The sequence below is a fragment of the Orbicella franksi genome, chromosome 12, assembly GCF_964199315.1.
Source record: "Orbicella franksi chromosome 12, jaOrbFran1.1, whole genome shotgun sequence".
In the NCBI taxonomy this organism is placed as follows: Eukaryota; Metazoa; Cnidaria; class Anthozoa; order Scleractinia; family Merulinidae; genus Orbicella; species Orbicella franksi.
Window position 1 is genome coordinate 13,577,949 of NC_138156.1, and position 19,071 is coordinate 13,597,019.

General features: G+C 38.2%; 1 protein-coding gene across 3 annotated transcripts in view; it reads right to left on the minus strand.

The window, feature by feature from the left end:
- LOC145462365 (uncharacterized) overlaps positions 1-15,856 on the minus strand; it is a 63,130-nt gene extending 47,274 nt beyond the window's left edge. The window contains exons 1-5 of one of the 3 annotated variants that reach the window (XM_081445871.1): positions 14,740-15,855; positions 8,108-8,330; positions 7,728-7,847; positions 4,830-4,877; positions 2,393-2,491 (exon numbers count right to left, since the gene is read on the minus strand). In XM_081445871.1, coding sequence (XP_081301997.1) covers positions 2,393-2,491; positions 4,830-4,877; positions 7,728-7,847; positions 8,108-8,330; positions 14,740-15,674 — 1,425 coding nt within the window. In that variant the 5' untranslated portion in view covers positions 15,675-15,855. Of the gene's footprint in view, positions 1-2,392; positions 2,492-4,829; positions 4,878-7,727; positions 7,848-8,107; positions 8,331-14,739 lie in introns of all 3 variants that reach the window. The other 2 variants (XM_081445870.1, XM_081445872.1) reach the window with 2 other exon arrangements.
- Positions 15,857-19,071: the final 3,215 nt, after the last annotated feature.

The following is a 19,071-nucleotide window of genomic DNA, read 5'->3' on the forward strand; positions in this document are numbered from 1 at the left end:
TACTTGATTTTCAATTGTTTACTGAAAAACCTGTCTTTGAGTGTGCCTTTTCTCATTCTATGATATCATTTTTACCATATTTGGTTGAAAACAGTATGGATTGCATCTCTGTGATATGCAAATTAGTTATGAAATGATATCTAATGTGCATGTGCTCCAGCTGACTGTGTCCCTCTAAAGCAGCAGCCCATCACTAGGAGTGTGCAACTACCTCGATTATTCCTGTCCTGGCGTTTTCACAAACCAATCTATTTTTAGTTTAAATTTACTGCGAATTCAGACCCCCCCCCCCCCCCAAGAACCTCAGTGACCAATCACAAGCACGGACTTTATAATTTCACCAGAAGATTAGTTCGCCACATCCACCTGAGGTCGCCATTTTTCTCCTTACCAATGCGTGCTCATATAGACTAGAACTGACCTTTTTCCATGGGAAAAGCAGCCTAAAAATAGACTGGTCTGTAAAAATACCATGACATAGACTTAGTATGGGAGTTGTAGGCTCCTAGTGATGGGCTCCTGACCAAAGTTGACTCTATTTAGGGTACATACATGAAGGGCTAGCAGCATATTACAATGCATGTAATGCATAATAGGGAGATTTCTGAAGAGTACTTTGTTTGGCAAGTACAGGATAGATGAACACTTCTGCTTTATGATATGGCAGAAGCCCATAATGGGCTCCTAAATATGATAATGAGCTCCTGGATATGGCTCAAACTGTCAGAGTCAAGAGCCCAAAATTAAAAAAAAATTCTTGAGTAGCCATTCGGCAACTAAGTGATAAAAATCAAGTGGAATTTTATTCAGAAAAGAACTCAATGCATAAAATCAGTAGAGAAAAAAAATTTCCAAGACTTTTTTGGCTGCTAATTTTGTGTACGCATTACAAAAGACACAATTGGTAGGCATATATGAGATACTCGATGCTCAAGGGTTTGCAATGCATTATGGGGCAATTTCAAACACAATTAGCTATTTGCAAGTTTTCCGACGGCAGGTATATTTTGCAGGTTGCAGGTTGAAATTTAATTATAACTGGAAAACTGCTGGCACTTAAAAGAAACGTACAGGTGGTAGACGTACCATGACTGTTACATGACTCTGTTTACAATCACTCAGAAAGATAGCTTCCACCTAAGTGCCAAACTGGCCAAAGTGATGGGAGGAGAGTATATTCCTATGATTTTAGGCTTGCAATGAATTATTGTTTTTGAAGAAACATCTGAAATATCATCTGAAATATCTGCTGAATTTGGTTTCTTCCCTGTGAGTACCAAAATGAAAGCACTCTGAGCTTGTGCTAGTATATTCTGTCGGTTAAAATTTTATAATATTTCATTTCTTTATTTATTTGCTTCATTTGTGATGGCAATCTTCTGTTGTGGAGGGAAGACCTGAGCCAAATCTGGAATCGATGGAAAAATCTGTGGAGCAGCCATCCAGATGGCTTTGAAGAGATTTCACTGGTCTCAGCATCTCGATCGATAAGTACTTATAGCGGATTGATCGTGTTTTCACTATGTGAAAGACGCAAACTACTTTATGTAAGAACCCCTGACAAGTATATAGGTTATTAAGTGCCAGCAGTTTTCCAGTTATAATTCAATTTCAACCTGCAACCTGCAACCTACAAAATATACCTGCCGGTTTTCTGATGTGAGGGAATCCTTTACAGCAAAGCAAAAGGATAGATTGCTTTCTTTTCTTATGTTGAATGTTATGGAAGCAAAGATCTTTCACTATGTATTTCTGGAAGGACATAATGTCTGAGAAAATAACGGTTATTAAATGTCAACACAGAGAAACGTAGTCGCCATTATGGTAGCCTGTGAACCTAGACGTCTTTTCGGCTGTTGACTACACCAGAATTTTTGGTCGCCAAAGATGAAATTTTAGCCGCATTGGCGACTGTACCGGTTGCAACCAACTTCAAGCCTTTCAACAATGCATATAACCAACTATTATGGATGGACAATAACTTGGTGTTGGCGATTGAAATGTTCGGACATCATGTCCGATCATAATGTGAAATTGGCTGGACATATTCAAAATTTGGTTGCACAATGTCCAATGACTGACTGTTATTTCCAGCCCTGACATACATTACTGTAAGCAGCTTGCAGAGATGAAACAGTGTGTGTGTAGACGTTGTCTGAACTGTACAAATTAATGGCAAGAGTAGCAGCAATCCATCACCGTTTTGGCGGTGTTTTTGATTCAATTCAAAAGTGAGAGGGCATAACCCTTGTTTTTCTTGTAAGCAAAACTATGAGATGATCATGATACTCCTTGTAAACATGTACATGTACAACACAATACCGCATAATAAGCCCTGCCAGGAAATAAAGAGTATCTTACTATAGAATCCCCTTACAGGACCTCACAATACCTTAGCAACTTCATTTGTAGCACTGGCAACTTCTGCTTGTTCAAATTCTCTATCTGCCAGTAATGACTGGATTTGCTTCTCTCTGTCTTCTAGTGCTTCCTGTTGAAGTAGTATAATTTCATTTATATTGGAACATTAGGCTAAGCAAATAAAATTAGGCCACAAAGTTCACTAATTTGAAAGTTTGTCCAAAAATATATAGAGCCAAGGGTTATGACATTTTTTATGGCACTTTTGCTCAGCCATGTGCAGAAATCAAAATTTGGATGAGAAAGCTATAAGTGACCTACATCTCTAGGCTTTTCATTTTTTTGATTTTTTTGCACCTTTCCTTTTTCTCCTTTTCTTATGTTTTTGCTGCAGTTATTGACCTTCTACTGGGCTTGCTTCCAGTTCAAGAATTCCCAAGAAAGCATCATCGCGACGGGTAATTCTTACCATGGAGTAGCCAAGTGTAGTCGAGGGAAATTTTGCTCTGAGATTTTCACTCAAATTTCTGAGCATTTTTGTACACATTTTAGGCTTCATTGACCCAATCACTCTAATTGGAATATCATTGGGAAGATCTTTCCCTCCCGCAGAACGTGAGTATAAGTGATGCCACTTTTGTTAAAGGTGATGACATCAGAAGTGGAACAAAGGCCAACACTTTTCATAGCTGGTTGCAGCTGGCACAGGCTTTAATGGGATAAATCATATAGTTTAAAGCAGTGTTTAATATAACCTTGATATTTTACCTTCGAGATCTAAAAAACTGGTCAATACTTGGTTATACATCGGTCAGTGTAAAACGCAGACTACAGACTGCAGACCAGGGGTAAAATGCAGACTGAGGGTAAAATGCAGACTGCAGACTGCAGACTGCAGACCAGGGGTAAAATGCAGACTGAGGGTAAAATAAAATATCAATAATAAAAAACGAGTCATAAGGATAAAATAATAGTATTCGTAAAAAGGCCACATCAGGACTCTCGAAACACGCAAAGGCCTCACTCAGAAGTTGAATTTTGTACACGTCGAGTTTTGGCATCTCTTCAAACAAAATGGTCATACTAACGATTATTTGAGAATGCCGAAATGTTATAATTTCTCGTGTTTGGATAGCCAACTGTCACCTTTCAGTAAATACCAATTCACAAACCTCTTGATATATTAAGTCGTAAACAGAAATTGAATGTCTTCCACAAACTAGGCTCAATGCCTACAAGTTTAGCTTGTCCTGTTGTTGTGCTGTCGTGTTTTGCTTGCCTTGTGTTCTGAACAATTCCAAGGCCATTTGAAGCAACTAAGGCCTGCGGTGTTTTGACCATTATTAAACCTTTGTCGATGAAAACAGGATGAAGGAATTGCGCTGCAAGAGTTGGTCGGTCCCAGACCTAATCGCGTAAACAAAATTCAAAATGGCCGAGACGTAAACAAAGGTAAGATGCAATAGAATTACGATTAGTTCGGGCCCTTGTGGGAACTTGGTTCAACAAAATGGGGGGTTCAAAAAGTCGAGGTTGATAATATAATGTTTGACTAAGGCTAGGAAATGTCTTTTGGTTTGAGTTTTTCGGGATTTTGGAAAAAGAAAATTACGGGTACGCGTCTTTATTTGATCCGGATTTGATCATTGTGTTTTTTATTATTAATATTTTATTTTACCCTCAGTCTGCATTTTACCCTCAGTCTGCATTTTACCCCCGGTCTGCAGTCTGCAGTCTGTGTTTTACACTGACCGGTTATACATTAAGAACATGTGGATGGACCACATGAAAAAGGAGTCCAAAAGGCAGAGAGGGAGTTAATTGTTTTAAAGCTTGATTTCAAGTTCATTTTAAGACCAACTTATATAATTTATGTGCTGTCTTTTGATATTTTAATGAAAAGGTTTAAACTATCGTGCAAGGTAAACACCTTCTATTATCAGAGAAAGAGGTGGTCTCTACAATTAGTCACAGGTGCTGTAAATAGTGTAAATTAATACTAATAGTACTGTTAGTGATGTACTTCTATCCATATTGTGAATGTGTGCAGTAAAATTTAAAAAAGAGGTCACCGTGGTATTACTTTCATAACCCTTCTCCAAACAAGTGGGGTGTCTTGTTTTGTTTAAGCTACAAATGCAACAGTACGTATGCTGGTACCAGCTGGCAATTTATCTGAGACGTCAAAGAACGCTGTCTATAGGATACATTCATATCCAGCTTAAATCCATAATATCTGAACCATCTGTCTATCTAGTCCATAACATGAACTGCCAAAAACCCCTTCAGAAAGGTAGGTCAAAGAAGTATGTAACTTATCACAACAAACAGAATTTATTAACAGTTATAAGTATTTAATAATTATTTGTTCAGTTGTTGCTTAATGGATCTGTGTTGAAATTCAGTTTACAGCCAGTAAATTATTACTTAAAGTTAATTTGCTAATTTGCTTTTTCAGGTGGTCTTACCTTCTTTTTTTTAACAATGTAACCTGAAACATCTCTTAACATGGAATCCTGGAAAACAACATGCTGTTAAGTGTTTATTCTGTGCATTAAGGTTTATCACCAACTGTAGTCAGGGTTTTATCATGACCATGCATCATTAATATATTATTAATTGATATTATGATCATCATTAATTAAGACATTATAAACACACAGAAAACTTCTGAAGTCTGAAGATAGTTGGCAAATTTTAATTCAAGTGCACAGAGGTTGAAATTAAGGCATTTTATTGCTGCTAAAACACAAATTTCAAATTTTCATCAAATTTAAAGTTTCAAACGTGACTATATAAACTATTATAATGCTAAAGTTTTTATTGAAAAGAAAATTAAAAAGCCTTTGTTCTGACTGAAGGGAAGCTAGTGCCAGGCATGGCCATCACAAATAAGAAAACAGAAACTTAATATCTAGATCAGGTACATGTAAGTTGTGTGTTTGAACACTGAACAGAATCTATTTGTAATGGCCCTTTCTCTGTCAAAACAGTAAAAACTTCTTCCAAAGTTATATTTGCAAATCCAAAGAAACACATAAACAGGCAAGTACTATTTTTATCAAGTACATTCAAAGCAAAACAAATTTTTTTTCCATCCGTGTTGAATTTATTAAAAGATTTGCATATCAAAATAAAAGCTTTTGTTATCGATCAATATTTAATATTACCATTAATATATTTTGTTATTTATCAACCATAGCATTCTCATAAATCTGACGTAACTTTAAGGTTGTTTTTTAAATTAGCATCTAGTTTGAGAATTTAAGTGCTTATAACCCCTCAATTTTTTTCAGTCTAAAATAATAGTCACTGTGATACATTCTTGATCATAATACCAAAAATATTTTGGCCTTTGGTTGAAACCACAATGTTTTATGAATTTTCAAAGTTGTGAAAAATTGCTATAATAAAAACCATTACCGAGTCGCAGAGCCAGTCAAAAGGATCTGGGTCTAGCGCATTTTGTGACGTCATGCAAGGAGATCATTCGTACAACATTTGCACACATGTACTTGCTCGCCTCGAGTTGTTGTAACATTATTTTGAGCAAGAAAATGTGTATAAGACTGTAAGGACCAATCAAGTTCTTGGCAGTGTACATTAAGTGCTTCAGCAAACAAGATTTGGGAAGATTTCATGGTCAGGTTTGATTGATCGGTGAATCTGCAGCGAAGAATAAGTAAAGATGAAATTATAATTACGAGGGCTTTGGTTCATTTGGGTTACAGAACTTTCGTAGAATTCAAGGTAGTTTATCTTGTTGATTCAAAATATTATCTTTGTTTGAATGTATTAAGTGATTCTGGTGACTGCTGCTGATTAGAGTCAGAGTTTCAAACCTTCTCAGTCTGTTTACACTCAAAAGATCGACTGGAATTGCAGCACTTCACATTTGCACATAGCTTACTGAGCTGAATGAGTAGCCATCGCAAAAATTAATACATGAGACTTTCTTAGGCGAATTGCCATGCAAACAGTTATCCCAAGTCTGGGTATTCTGAAATTCTTTCTACAAATCTTCGAAGTGATTCCGATTTATTTAGTACAGCTTTACATGCCCTGAGGAATGAGTATGCTACATCAACTGGTGTTTACAAGCTTGTGGAAACAATCTTGCAGAATTTAGAATCTGAAGAATTTTGGATGATAAACGCACAATACATCTAAACAACTTAATACATGTTTAAGATTGCCAAGAAAAGGTTATTTCATTAACATACTATGGAAATTCAGTAGTTATCTTTTATATCTACTCCTCTTCTCTTCAGTTCAAAACTCACACCAATATCCTTGTTTGACGTCACAAGCCCCAGTCTCCGTTGCCCTTGGTCGTGTGCTAAATAATCCTGACTTAATAAGTTCATTAAATATTGTGGTTTTAACCAAAACAAAACTTTTTGCAGCATTTTGCTCCATACAAATCAAAGATTTAATCCCACTAAAAATATTTGGGGGTTATAGGCACATTAAGGGACAACAAACTCCACAGATTGGTTTATTGTTTAACACCTCAATGTCCCAGTTTTTCTACAGTCTAGTACATGTATTCTTTGAAGTCATTTCTTTTCACTTTGACCTCAAAAATTGTTTTCCTTTGCAGTGTTCTCCCTAGTCTTCAGATTCTTTGTTATTATATTATTACGGCTGTACTTGGCTGTATTGACATTTTCACATTCTTATTATGTTATTACAAACAATACCAAATATTTAGGTTAATCAAAACACAAATCAAAAAATATTGCATACAAGCACCCCAAGAAACAAATAAACACTATTTGGACAAACATTTTACTTGCAAACAAAACAAAATTAAGTTGTTCTTAAATATGACAAAACTGAACAAAACATGGCACAAATTGCAGAGTTGATTTTTCCATTTTCTGAAGTTACCCGCATAAACATCAGCCAGTAAGAGTGTCTTGGAATAAATCACTGGAGTCAAACAGTGTCCTGTGCCCTGGTACCAAGTTTATTAACATTGAGATTATATCACTGTTTGAATACATGGCAAGAGCCAAAGTAGATCAGGACTCTTTTCCATAATTCACTACATTAATTTAATCTTCGCTATAATTTGACCAGACCTAGAAAATTCATGACATACTGAATGAAGAAAAGAAGTTTTTATTTTTTACTTAAAATGAGTTCAACAAATAGAAACAGTTTTATACACCTTGATTTCATGACCGAGGGCTTGAGAGGGTTCCAATGATATTAAAGAATTGAAAATTAAAACACAATGCCCCATGATATAATGTTAAGCCTGGAATTGTTCTGGGCATGTTCAAATCAGTAAAATTGCACTCCACTGACATTACTTTAAGTGCTACCTAAGCATAATAATATTTGCAACATTACTGTACCTGCAAAGTTACTAACTGTGATGCAATGACACCAGAAGATGGCGGAGGCTGTACTGGTTCTGGTGATGATAATGATGAGGATTTCACTTCAGACTCCTCTGGTTCGGGACTAGAAATAATCTGTCCATGTGCAAACAAAATTAACATATGAACTTGTATATTTATCATAAATTGCACAAAAATAAAAAAGCTGCACATGGATAGCTGAAAAGTTTGATAACCATATTCTGTCTCTGATTCTAATATCTGCTACTTGCTGCAGAGTGAGCAACCCTGTGAAATCTAATGACTACCTGTGCAGAGTGTCAATAAATGAATAGAGAATAAATTCTGTTACAAGACCAAACTATACAACTTTAAGCAAAAACAACTAATGAAACCTGTGATGTGCTTGTTGTAGCTGGTTTGGGGGTAAGAGAGGATCCACTTAGGGTTGAAGCCACTGAATTCAGAGAGCTGTCACTTCCTAGGGCACCCAAAGTGTTCTGTAAGTCATTCTCTGGCTGTAACTGTGTCTGAAGTCTGATTGGTAAAGGTAGACTTGATCTGACAATTTTGTGGAGTGGAGCGAACAACCCAAAGGTAGGCTCACACTGGAAATACCTATATACAGAATACACAAAATAGTTAACCACAAATACAGCTATACTACATGTAGCTACAGGTACCATGTACACTTTGTGTAAGGTTTGAAACAGCTTTGAGGCCTTTCAAATTGACAAACAGGCAACACTGGGCAGACACAAAAATATGGTGTTTAGAACTAGAAGTCTTAGTGCTACCCTGAGAAAATAAAAAAATGACTGATATGATCAGTTCAACATTGTTCTTACAAACAATCTTTAAAAATGTTCGGTGTGTAGCCAGGCATGTTAAAAATTGGTAAAAAGGAATTAAATGGTTGTCACTGGCTAAAAATATGGTTATCGGACGTTTCGGCCACTACTGTTGCCTTCTTCAGCAAAAGATGGAAAATGCAAATGTTAAACGGCGTCCTGCTAGAATATGTAAAAGATGTGTGATAAAACTAAATGGGCAATAGTCTCTAGAGTATTCTTAATGAGTGTAAAAATTCTTAATGCCATTGTACACGTTTGGTAGCGCTATGTGTTCGTTTATAGCGTTCCTATCTCGCACGGAATGCCAAGCTTCAAGAATTAGTCTTTGTTTCCATACTGATGATCTGTCGACAATTTCAACGTTCTCCAAATCTATTTGGTGACCGTTGAGCATATGGTGTTTGGCCAATAAAAAGTTTTTGTCCAATGTTGCTATAGCCTTTGCGTGTTCTTTCATACGTGTTTTTAACGCGCGTGATGACTGACCAACATAAACACAGTCACAATCTTTACATTTGATCTTGTAAACAATGCCTCTGGAAGCCTCTTTCTCGATCTTGTCTTTAGGTTTTTTGAGTATGTTCGAGATGGTACGAATAGGTTTATGGGCGACCTTGATATTGAAACCTCGAAGAACGTTTGCGACTCTTTCGGAAAAACCTTTGGCGTAGGGGAGGATGACAAAACCACGATGGTCGGTATCATTCGTTTCTTGTTGTCTACTCCATTGGCGGCCATTGTGAATGAAATTTGCAGGGTAGTTATTAGTGGCAAGGGCTTTCGTTACTCGTTTAGTTTCCCGTGGAAGGAATGTTCCTTGCGCGATCCATGAGAGTGCGCACGACCGAGTGTTTATGCTGAGGATGGTGGTGTGATTTGAAATCAAGGTAACGGTCGGTGTTAGTAGCTTTCCTATAAACAGACACAGCGATCGAGCCATCTTCTTGTCTGGTTGTTTTTGTGTCGAGAAAGGCAATGGAACCTTCTGATTCTATCTCGATTGTAAATTTGATGTGAGGGTTGATGGAATTGAGATGTGAGTGGAATTCATCTACGTGCTCTCTTTTAACACATACGTGGCTGTCATCTACGTATCTAAACCACCATTTAGGAGGGTTAGGGGTCGATGAGAGAGCCTTTTCTTCGACATGTTCCATGACGAGATTGGCCAAGATGGCGCTGACTGGGGATCCCATCGGACAACCGAAGAAAAGGCTCTCTCATCGACCCCTAACCCTCCTAAATGGTGGTTTAGATACGTAGATGACAGCCACGTATGTGTTAAAAGAGAGCATGTAGATGAATTCCACTCACATCTCAATTCCATCAACCCTCACATCAAATTTACAATCGAGATAGAATCAGAAGGTTCCATTGCCTTTCTCGACACAAAAACAACCAGACAAGAAGATGGCTCGATCGCTGTGTCTGTTTACAGGAAAGCTACTAACACCGACCATTACCTTGATTTCAAATCACACCACCATCCTCAGCATAAACACTCGGTTGTGCGCACTCTCATGGATCGCGCAAGGAACATTCCTTCCACGGAGGAGGAAGTTTCACGGGAAACTAAACGAGTAACGAAAGCCCTTGCCACTAATAACTACCCTGCAAATTTCATTCACAATGGCCGCCAACGGAGTAGACAACAAGAAACGAATGATACCGACCATCGTGGTTTTGTCATCCTCCCCTACGCCAAAGGTTTTTCCGAAAGAGTCGCAAACGTTCTTCGAGGTTTCAATATCAAGGTCGCCCATAAACCTATTCGTACCATCTCGAACATACTCAAAAAACCTAAAGACAAGATCGAGAAAGAGGCTTCCAGAGGCATTGTTTACAAGATCAAATGTAAAGATTGTGACTGTGTTTATGTTGGTCAGTCATCACACGCGTTAAAAACACGTATGAAAGAACACGCAAAGGCTATAGCAACATTGGACAAAAACTCTTTATTGGCCAAACACGATATGCTCAACGGTCACCAAATAGATTTGGAGAACGTTGAAATTGTCGACAGATCATCAGTATGGAAACAGAGACTAATTCTTGAAGCTTGGCATTCCACGTGAGACAGGAATGCTATAAACGAACACATAGCGCTACCGAACATGTACAATGGCATTAAGAATTTTTACACTCATTAAGAATACTCTAGAGACTATTGCTCATTTAGTTTTATCACACATCTTTTACATATTCTAGCAGGACGCCGTTTAACATTTGCATTTTCCATCTTTTGCTGAAGAAGGCAACAGTAGTGGCCGAAACGTCCGATAACCATATTTTTAGCCAGTGACAACCATTTAATTCCTTTTTACCAATTTTTAAACAATCTTTAATTAATTAATATTTTATATTGAAATGGCTTTGGTAATGCAGTAGATGTCCTGAATTTGTTGGTTTAACATGGACTTTTTATAGTCTCATTGCTTCAGCGATTACTCAACAGATCCTCAATAGATTAATTGAGCAAATGTAATACAATTCAAAGAATAATGCAGTTAAAACCAATGTAGCACAATACATGAAACTTTGCCTTGACATGAAAAACAGTACTCAGAGCACAAGTATTTAGTCTCCCGTGACAAAATCAAAATGGAATCAAGTTTGAAATTTACTATACAAGAAAGAACTTTAAATTATGAAACATACAATTACGTGTAAGTGAAAAGTTGACCACGATAGTTGTGGAATAAGAGTAAGGTTGAATACAAGATGATATTGTCTTGTATCCCATGCACACAGAAAAATAATTTATTCTTATCAATAGCTGTCAGTTATGAGGCCTTCCAAGGGGGGTACCCATGTCACATGTCGCATCCTTTTGTGTACCGATATTGCCGAACCAGCGGAAGCAAATGTCGCTGTTATTTTTTTGGATGAAGTCATATGTCACTGTTGCTAACAGGTTTTTTCCCCTGTAGGGTACTAACCCTCTAAAATAATGCAACTCGTGGTTTAAACATTAGTTTTTCAATGTTTATGTCTGTCTCTGTTTCCCTCTTTCATAATCATTTTATACTATTCATTCAAGTCCGACTATCACATGATTGCATTTAACTTCTATTACTTAGAGGTTTATTGGTCTTTATCCACTTCAAGTTCATAAAACTATTTCGAACACTTTTAAAACTCTATTTTCAAAAATAAGCAAAAGCAATTTGTTGTACAAAATCAGCAAAGTGGTAACGAACAAAAAGTGCACAATGCACGATAAATGTTGATCTTGAATAAATGACACTCGTGTTCATTTTGGACTATGGTAGAGGTAACAACTCCGAGATAGAAAGGTGATGAGCTTTGGATTTCATGGAGTCCAGGTACTAAACTTTGCTTCACTGTGAGAACAGTCTGATTGAAGCTTATGTCTTCTTTGGCCATCTCAGTTTTTTGTTTTGTTTTCTTTTTGTTTTTTGGATTTGCGTTTGGGTTTGTGCTTTCCTTAGCTTTTCCATCTTTTCCCATGGAGAGAAAGAAAATCAGAAAAACTGTAGCTAACTGATGAGTGATCACTAGTTCATGAAAAACCCAGGAAGATTATTACTACGCTGTCGATCAGCTCTGATAGATCAGACCAGACCAACTCTGACAGCCTTAGCCTGGACTCTCGCTTGCTGGCGGTGGAAATGACCAGTCACAAGAGGTCAGTCCCGTGTCTGTCGTGCCATATATATCAAAGACCAAAGGTCACCAATACAGGCAATTTGAGATTTTTGGGACTGTCATGCGATGTTTATTTGGCACCTTAAGATACCAGGATGGGATGAGCTAGGACGGCTACCAGAAGTAAATTTACTCAACCAGGCATGCGCACAAGAACTCTTGACTCACCTGTCTGCCGTCCTCGTCTCGGACGCCATTTCACCCGACTAGCCGTCGTATAGAGAAGGTGAGTATTTGCACTTGTTTTGCCCTGATAAATGTTCCAACCAACCTTATTTTCAGTTATATTGATAGGAATGTTTATAAGGTTCACATTTTTCATGATTGTAGTGTAGAATACTAAGCTGAGATACGAAAATGTGAATAAATATATTCTTCGTCTGTTTGTTTGTGTTTCAGTCACACTGTTCAGTCACTGTCAAGAGTGTGCAAACTCAAAACGAAATACAAACTGTATGCATTGACAATACACCAGTGTAAGTACAGCCAATAAAATGTTATAAGGATGAATGCCATGGAGCATCTATCTAGCAAATAAAATACACATTTTCAAACTGATGTTTAGTTGCTGTTTTTTTATGCTACCCAGAACTTGATGAAATGCTTGTTTTATTTTTATAGTGCTTATTACAATCACAGATGGAAATTGAAATGTTCACCAAAAGTCGGCGACAGAATTCTCAAATGCTCTGGTGGCAAAAAGCAATCTGAAGCTGGTCGATCAGATTGTTCATTTAATTTTTCATACGGAAATTCTGGTTTCTCTACTAAAATATTGACAGATGTTTGCTTTGCTTATTAAGATAAAATTCAGCATCACTGTTTACTATCGTTTAAGCTTAATAGGATACGATTTCTATCATCTCTTTTATAGTCTAAAGGATGTCATTGCTTCTGTGAACAGGTTGTACCAAGTTCGCATTATTGACAGTGCCGTCCTTTGTGAAAATACCCATCTTAAGCATTTTGTTTTTGGCGACACAACTGGAACCGCGAAAGTTTCCCCCGAGAAACGTATTCAATGGAAAAGCAAACAAGTTTCTGATGTTTACAGCCTTTATACATGTAATAGAATACAATATCTACCTAGGAAAAAAGTCCAAAGGGGTCAATGTTGCTGTCTTTTCTAGTGTTTCTTGTGTCGCTGTCAAAGTTAAGTGACACATTTGATTTACTTGTCGCTAATTAGAAATTCCTGTGTCGATGGTTTTCAGGGTTGTGTCGCTTGTTGCTTTAACACCTTGGAAGACCTCAATTATGATAACAGTTCACTCATTCAGACAATCTATTCATGAGTACAATTTGGTACACTCGAGAGTATTTTAAAAATCACTTTATCCACTAGTAAATCATCACAAACCAGTAAAATGAACTGTAATTCTGGGTGAGGATAACTGTCAACACAAGTGAGTAGTTTGTATAAATCGAACCTCACTAATATATGGTTCCAAGGAATGTCATGGACTTGCTGATTTTTTAACTCTCTGCAATTTATATTCACTCCTTTCTATATGATCACATGTAAGACTAAACAAGTATGCCTCATTGGTACACACTAAATCACTTACAACCAGTAATGTTGGTGAATATTGGCCTTAAGAATATATTTACCTTACTGCTGCTTAACAATAAATATTGTGGCACTTTCACTTTCGAATTATGACAGTAACAATTATCATCATCTTTTGTAATCCACTCTGTCCAACACCCTCCTCCCTCAGCTACATATGTAACATTCCCCACAACCAGTAAACCCATTGCCTTGTAGCTTTTTAAAGACAGGTCAAGACAAGTGTGACTGATTTTTAGCCCCTATTCAGTATTGCAGTCGTAACTTGTTTTATATTGTATGTTGTTAACATTGCTGAAATGCAAAACTCCATCCAAAGATATCCCCCACTCCAAAAATAAGCCACCAGGAAGCCTTGCCAAGGGCTCAGTATCAGAATTTTCAGGTTATGTCAAAAAAGTACATATCTGAATCCAGTTATCCAACAATTTGAATATGGTCACATTTGGAATAAAAAAAGTTGGAATATCTTTGTTTTAATTGAAACCCAAAAATGGATAATCAAAGCCATTCCAAAATGGTTAAGTCGTTGTAAACATGTAATTATAACTTTTCTCAGACACTCAAAAGCGACATGCCAAGCGTAATTAAAGTCGTTGCAGACAATTCTAGGTGGCAGTGTACAGAAACAAGGAAAACATTACGTGCGCCATAATTACAAATTCGAAGTCAAAAACTTGGAAACAGGATTTCAAAAATAGAATCCAAATTTAACCATAATCTCGAGAAATTAAACATTGATGACGCTAAAGAATCCATCTAAAACCCAACACCTCAGGGGATATAAGCGTAATATAAACAACCGGGCCCTATAAGGCAATGCAAGGTGATTACACCATTTAGTAAATTTTTCTCTCCTGATCAATGGATCCAGAAAATTAAACGGTGCAAATTCTTCAAACCTACAAATAACTAGATGAAGACTTCTTTTTACCTCCTTCCGGCTACTGCTCCGTCGTTTTTTCCCAAAGGTTCATCAAGTTCAATGCCAGCCCAGTCGCCCTTGGCAAAACCAGTTTCACCAAGGTACCTCACAACACCGTGTTTTGTACCGCTAACCACAACGCGGTCGCCAATATTAAATTTAGCTTCTGTTTTCCCAGTTTTGATTTCATGTCTTGAAGTCCCCTGATCGTCGTTCGGAATTTGGTTAATTTTTGTGAGCTTCTCAAGTTTTGTAAATATCCCATGACCGGCTTGGCATTCAAAATATCGTACTCCTTGAACACTACCGTTATTTTTGCCAACAGGTTCGTCTAGAGCAACACCAGCCCATTCACCCTTAGCAAACCGAGTTTCTCCAATAAAAGCTATAGCTCCAGGATTGGTGTTTCCTACCAGGACACGATCGCCTATTTTGAAGAAGTTAAGCAAACTTGATTTAGATGAGTCAGTCGCCGCTTGACTTTCTGAAGTCCGAGAAGTTTCGCCACGTCTCTTGACAACACTTTGCGATGAATTTGTCTTTGAAGATGATCCACGTAGAGAAGAACTAGAACCTTCTCTCCTGTATTGCAGTTTCGATTGTGAATTTTCCCTTGAAGGTAGTCTCGGTTGTGCAATTTGCCCGCCAGTAACTGAGCCTCGAGGACTGACTAAGCGCTCACGACTGGTATTTAGTCTGCCGTTATCACTCGCCTGCAGTCCCCTCTTCACTGGTCCACTTGGAGTCTGGCTCAGTTTAGAACCCAAAGGATTAGTTCTTGGCTGTCCTGTTGATGTTGTTGCCTGAGAAGAAGCAGCTACAGCGCCACGTGGTTTAACTGAAGAAGAAGATTGACCAGCGACACCAACACCCCCGCCTTGTATCGGTTTCACTATTCTACTCGGCGTCTTTAAACGCGAAATTCCTGAAGGAATCTGACTCATTTTCTAGCAAGATCAAAGTAGCTTCTATTTCAACAGCTCAATATGTCCGAAAGATATGACGATTCAGTCCAACATGGCCAAAAATAGCAAAGCAATCAATTTAAAACCTTGCTTCGATGCACAAAATAACTCTGCTCCATTCAACATTGGTGCCCAGTCTCTTGCGACTACTCCGGTATCTGTTGACACAGGCACATACTTCAAATAACCCGCAGGGTGAAGGCTCTTCGAGAAGAGTCGAGAGGTGTGCGAGATTATCCGGGCTTCTCTAAAAGATAAAATAAGAGGCTGAAGGCTCTTTACAGTGTCAAATAGTAGCTGGCTTGCTAAACGTTTCGGGCTTACCCCTTCTTCAATGGACGAAGAAAAATCTACTGAAGAACGACGTTTAGCCAACCAGCTACTGTTTGACACTTTGAAAAGACCAAAAGAGCCTTCGGCCACATGTTTTGGTTTATGGTCATAGTGTCACGCATCATACGAGTTTTTTGCTCATTTCTACCATTCTCTAAAAGTTACTTATTTCATATGCTTTCCGTTGGAAATCACGGTTCCCAACTGCAGCAGACGCCTGAAAGAGCTGACTAAAGGAAATGCTATCCAACACCCAGCAACCAAAGGCACAGAGAGGATTAACTCTGTGTTGACGTACCATCTATTCAACCATCAGATAAAAAAGATGCTATTGACGAACTTTAACATCCTGATGAACGACGAAACCACCAAAGAGAATCTTCCCTCCGCCTCCCCCCCCCCCCCCCCAAATAACATTCCACCGACGTTACCAGAATATCTGAGATATTCTTAACTACTAATGAAAGATCATATGTTTGAACTGCGGAAAAAGATGTGAAGACATGATTAATCATAACTGCGATGATCAGTCATGTCTTCATAATTCATTGCTTGAAAACTGACAAAAAAAAGTACTATGAATGTGAAAATGGCGCGAATGGCGTGTGAAGTTTAAGCTGTCTTGAGAGCTCAAAACGCACTAACCAAGGTTTGCATTTATTAAAAACTTATTAGTGTGATACAAGCCCACACACAGGTACCAACCGGTTGGTCACATGAGGTCGGGCGCGAGCCATTCAACTAAAATTTCCGGCCCGAAGTTCCAAAATTTCTTGGTAGCGAATGGATCGCGACGGGTTCGGACGGACTCGTTCCATTCCACTCGCAAAACTAGTTTCGCGCTTATTTAAAATGGATGACGGTTATATCAGTGATAATATATAGATTTAGGCCAGCCTAAAAGCGTAGCTCCTGGGCCGGGTTGTTCAAAGCCCGATTAAGCTAACCCAGAAAAAGGTAGAATTTTGATTTGAGTTTTGTAACTTTGCGGTGAGGTTTCTGTGTATTGTTTGGCCTTCTGTTTTCAGTTTTAATAATCACCATATACGCAAAACAAAACAGCAAAACACATTTGTATAGAAGAAAAAGTTATAATTCGATTAACTTTTAATCCTGGGTTAGCATAAACTGGCTTCCGAGCAATCCTGCCCTGTTTCCAATAAGCTAACCCAATATGAGCCCGCGATCCAATCGATAACCAGCGCTTGGTCAGCGGTCAACTTCAAGAAAACACGTGACCTCGAGGAGCTGTAAACCTGAGCCCGCGATATGGTCACGTGATACTGGTCAGCGGATACCTTGTATTGACAGGTGTCAATTGATCATAACATGGATGTCCAATGTCAAGGAAGCACACGGTAAACCAAGGCTGCATGTCTCTGTCAACCAGGGGCGGGGGAGAACACTCTGGGACGCCTGGCACTTTTTTTGTGTCTGGATCATCCAACAAAAAGTGACGTCACATCCGGTAAAAAAGCGGGCTGAGCGGCAAAATAAAATTTGACTGCGACATAATCGTTCTCCCTGTAAGTAAAACAGCAATATTTCGCAATCGGCGGGATATTTCTAACGTTTTATTTGGCCATGATAAACAAAATTTTGTCTTCTTCCTCGCCATATCGTTTGTTTGAGGAACAGAACAATTATTTATTCAAAAAGACGCTGTTTTGAAGGCGTGTGTTTTTACGAAATGTCGTCGTTTCTTCGTAGCTGTATTCCACAGGAGTCATTGTTTACGTGGAAATAATGAATTCTAGGTAAGTTGCACTCAATTCAAATATCCTATTCTCTTAAGTAGGCATTACACTGAGAGAAAAGCGCAATGTCAGTTTTCTATCCGTGGGAGAACCCATTTGACAGAAGCCCATTTTTTGAAATTTACCATTGACAAACACTTGAGAGTAATGGAGAGCTGTTAATCGTATCACACTGTAAAGACATAACGGGGCGGAGATTTCTTGCCAATCGATACTAACTCAAATTCTTGTTCTTGCTTGTGAGTCAAACTTACATTATAAATTCTGTTACGACTTGTTAAGAACCTTAAACGAGATATCTTAACTTTTCCCTTGGTAATCCCTCAATTATGGTAAACGCTTCCTTTCACAAGTACATACGCAGGCCGTGAACCCCTTAAATATAAACAAGAGGATATTTTTATGGGCGATGCAGTAATCGGGGCATGTCGTGGTTTGTTTGTTTGTTTGTTTGTTTTTTCCAGTTATAATGTAATTTATTTTTCTGTTTCAACAGTGTTAAATGTCAGTGACACTATAAAGTTTCAATACACCCCCCCCCCGATCCTATGAGGTCAAGCATGCACCTTTAATTGCTTCGACTCCTTTCAATTGCCTTGTTTACAGACCAAGTTCCCTATCTTTTAATCCGTAGCTATCATATGTATTTGCAACTTATTTTGAAAGGTTACTTAAACATTTTGCCCTATTTTCAGTCTGCTTTCTCTATATAAGCTTACATCAAGACATTTCAGTTCCAGGGAATGAGAGAACCCTAGAAGTCTGACACTTCTCTCTCATAAAGTTCAATTATTTTAATTCATCACGCTTTCAATGTGCGATCTTAACAAACTGTTTGCAAACCGTAATGAAATATCATCCCCCAAACACCCAGCCATAAAAGGAAGTCTGGGAACAGGTAATGGCAACAATGACACTGCCAGGCTGGTGAATGTTACAAGCTATTATGAACTCATGTCTGACAATGATGAGTGACCATGGTGCGGTGAAACTGAACAACCAGACTGTGACTGACTTTGCTAGTGTTAGTGTTGTGAAAGTGATTGCTAGCTCGTAGTGTCTGTGAACTTGGACCAGACCAGACCAGAAAAGGTTCCATACTAGAAGTTGACTGAGAGTAACAAGTTTGTACTCAAAAACTGAAGCTGCCTGATCAGACAGTCTTAAAGCCAGCTTCATCACAGCTTGTCAAGAGTTCCTGGATTGTGTATGTGGGAGGACTCCAGTGATGACATATCGGGAAGCTCTGCTCAAAAGTTTTCAGGCTTCAGATATAACTATTAAAG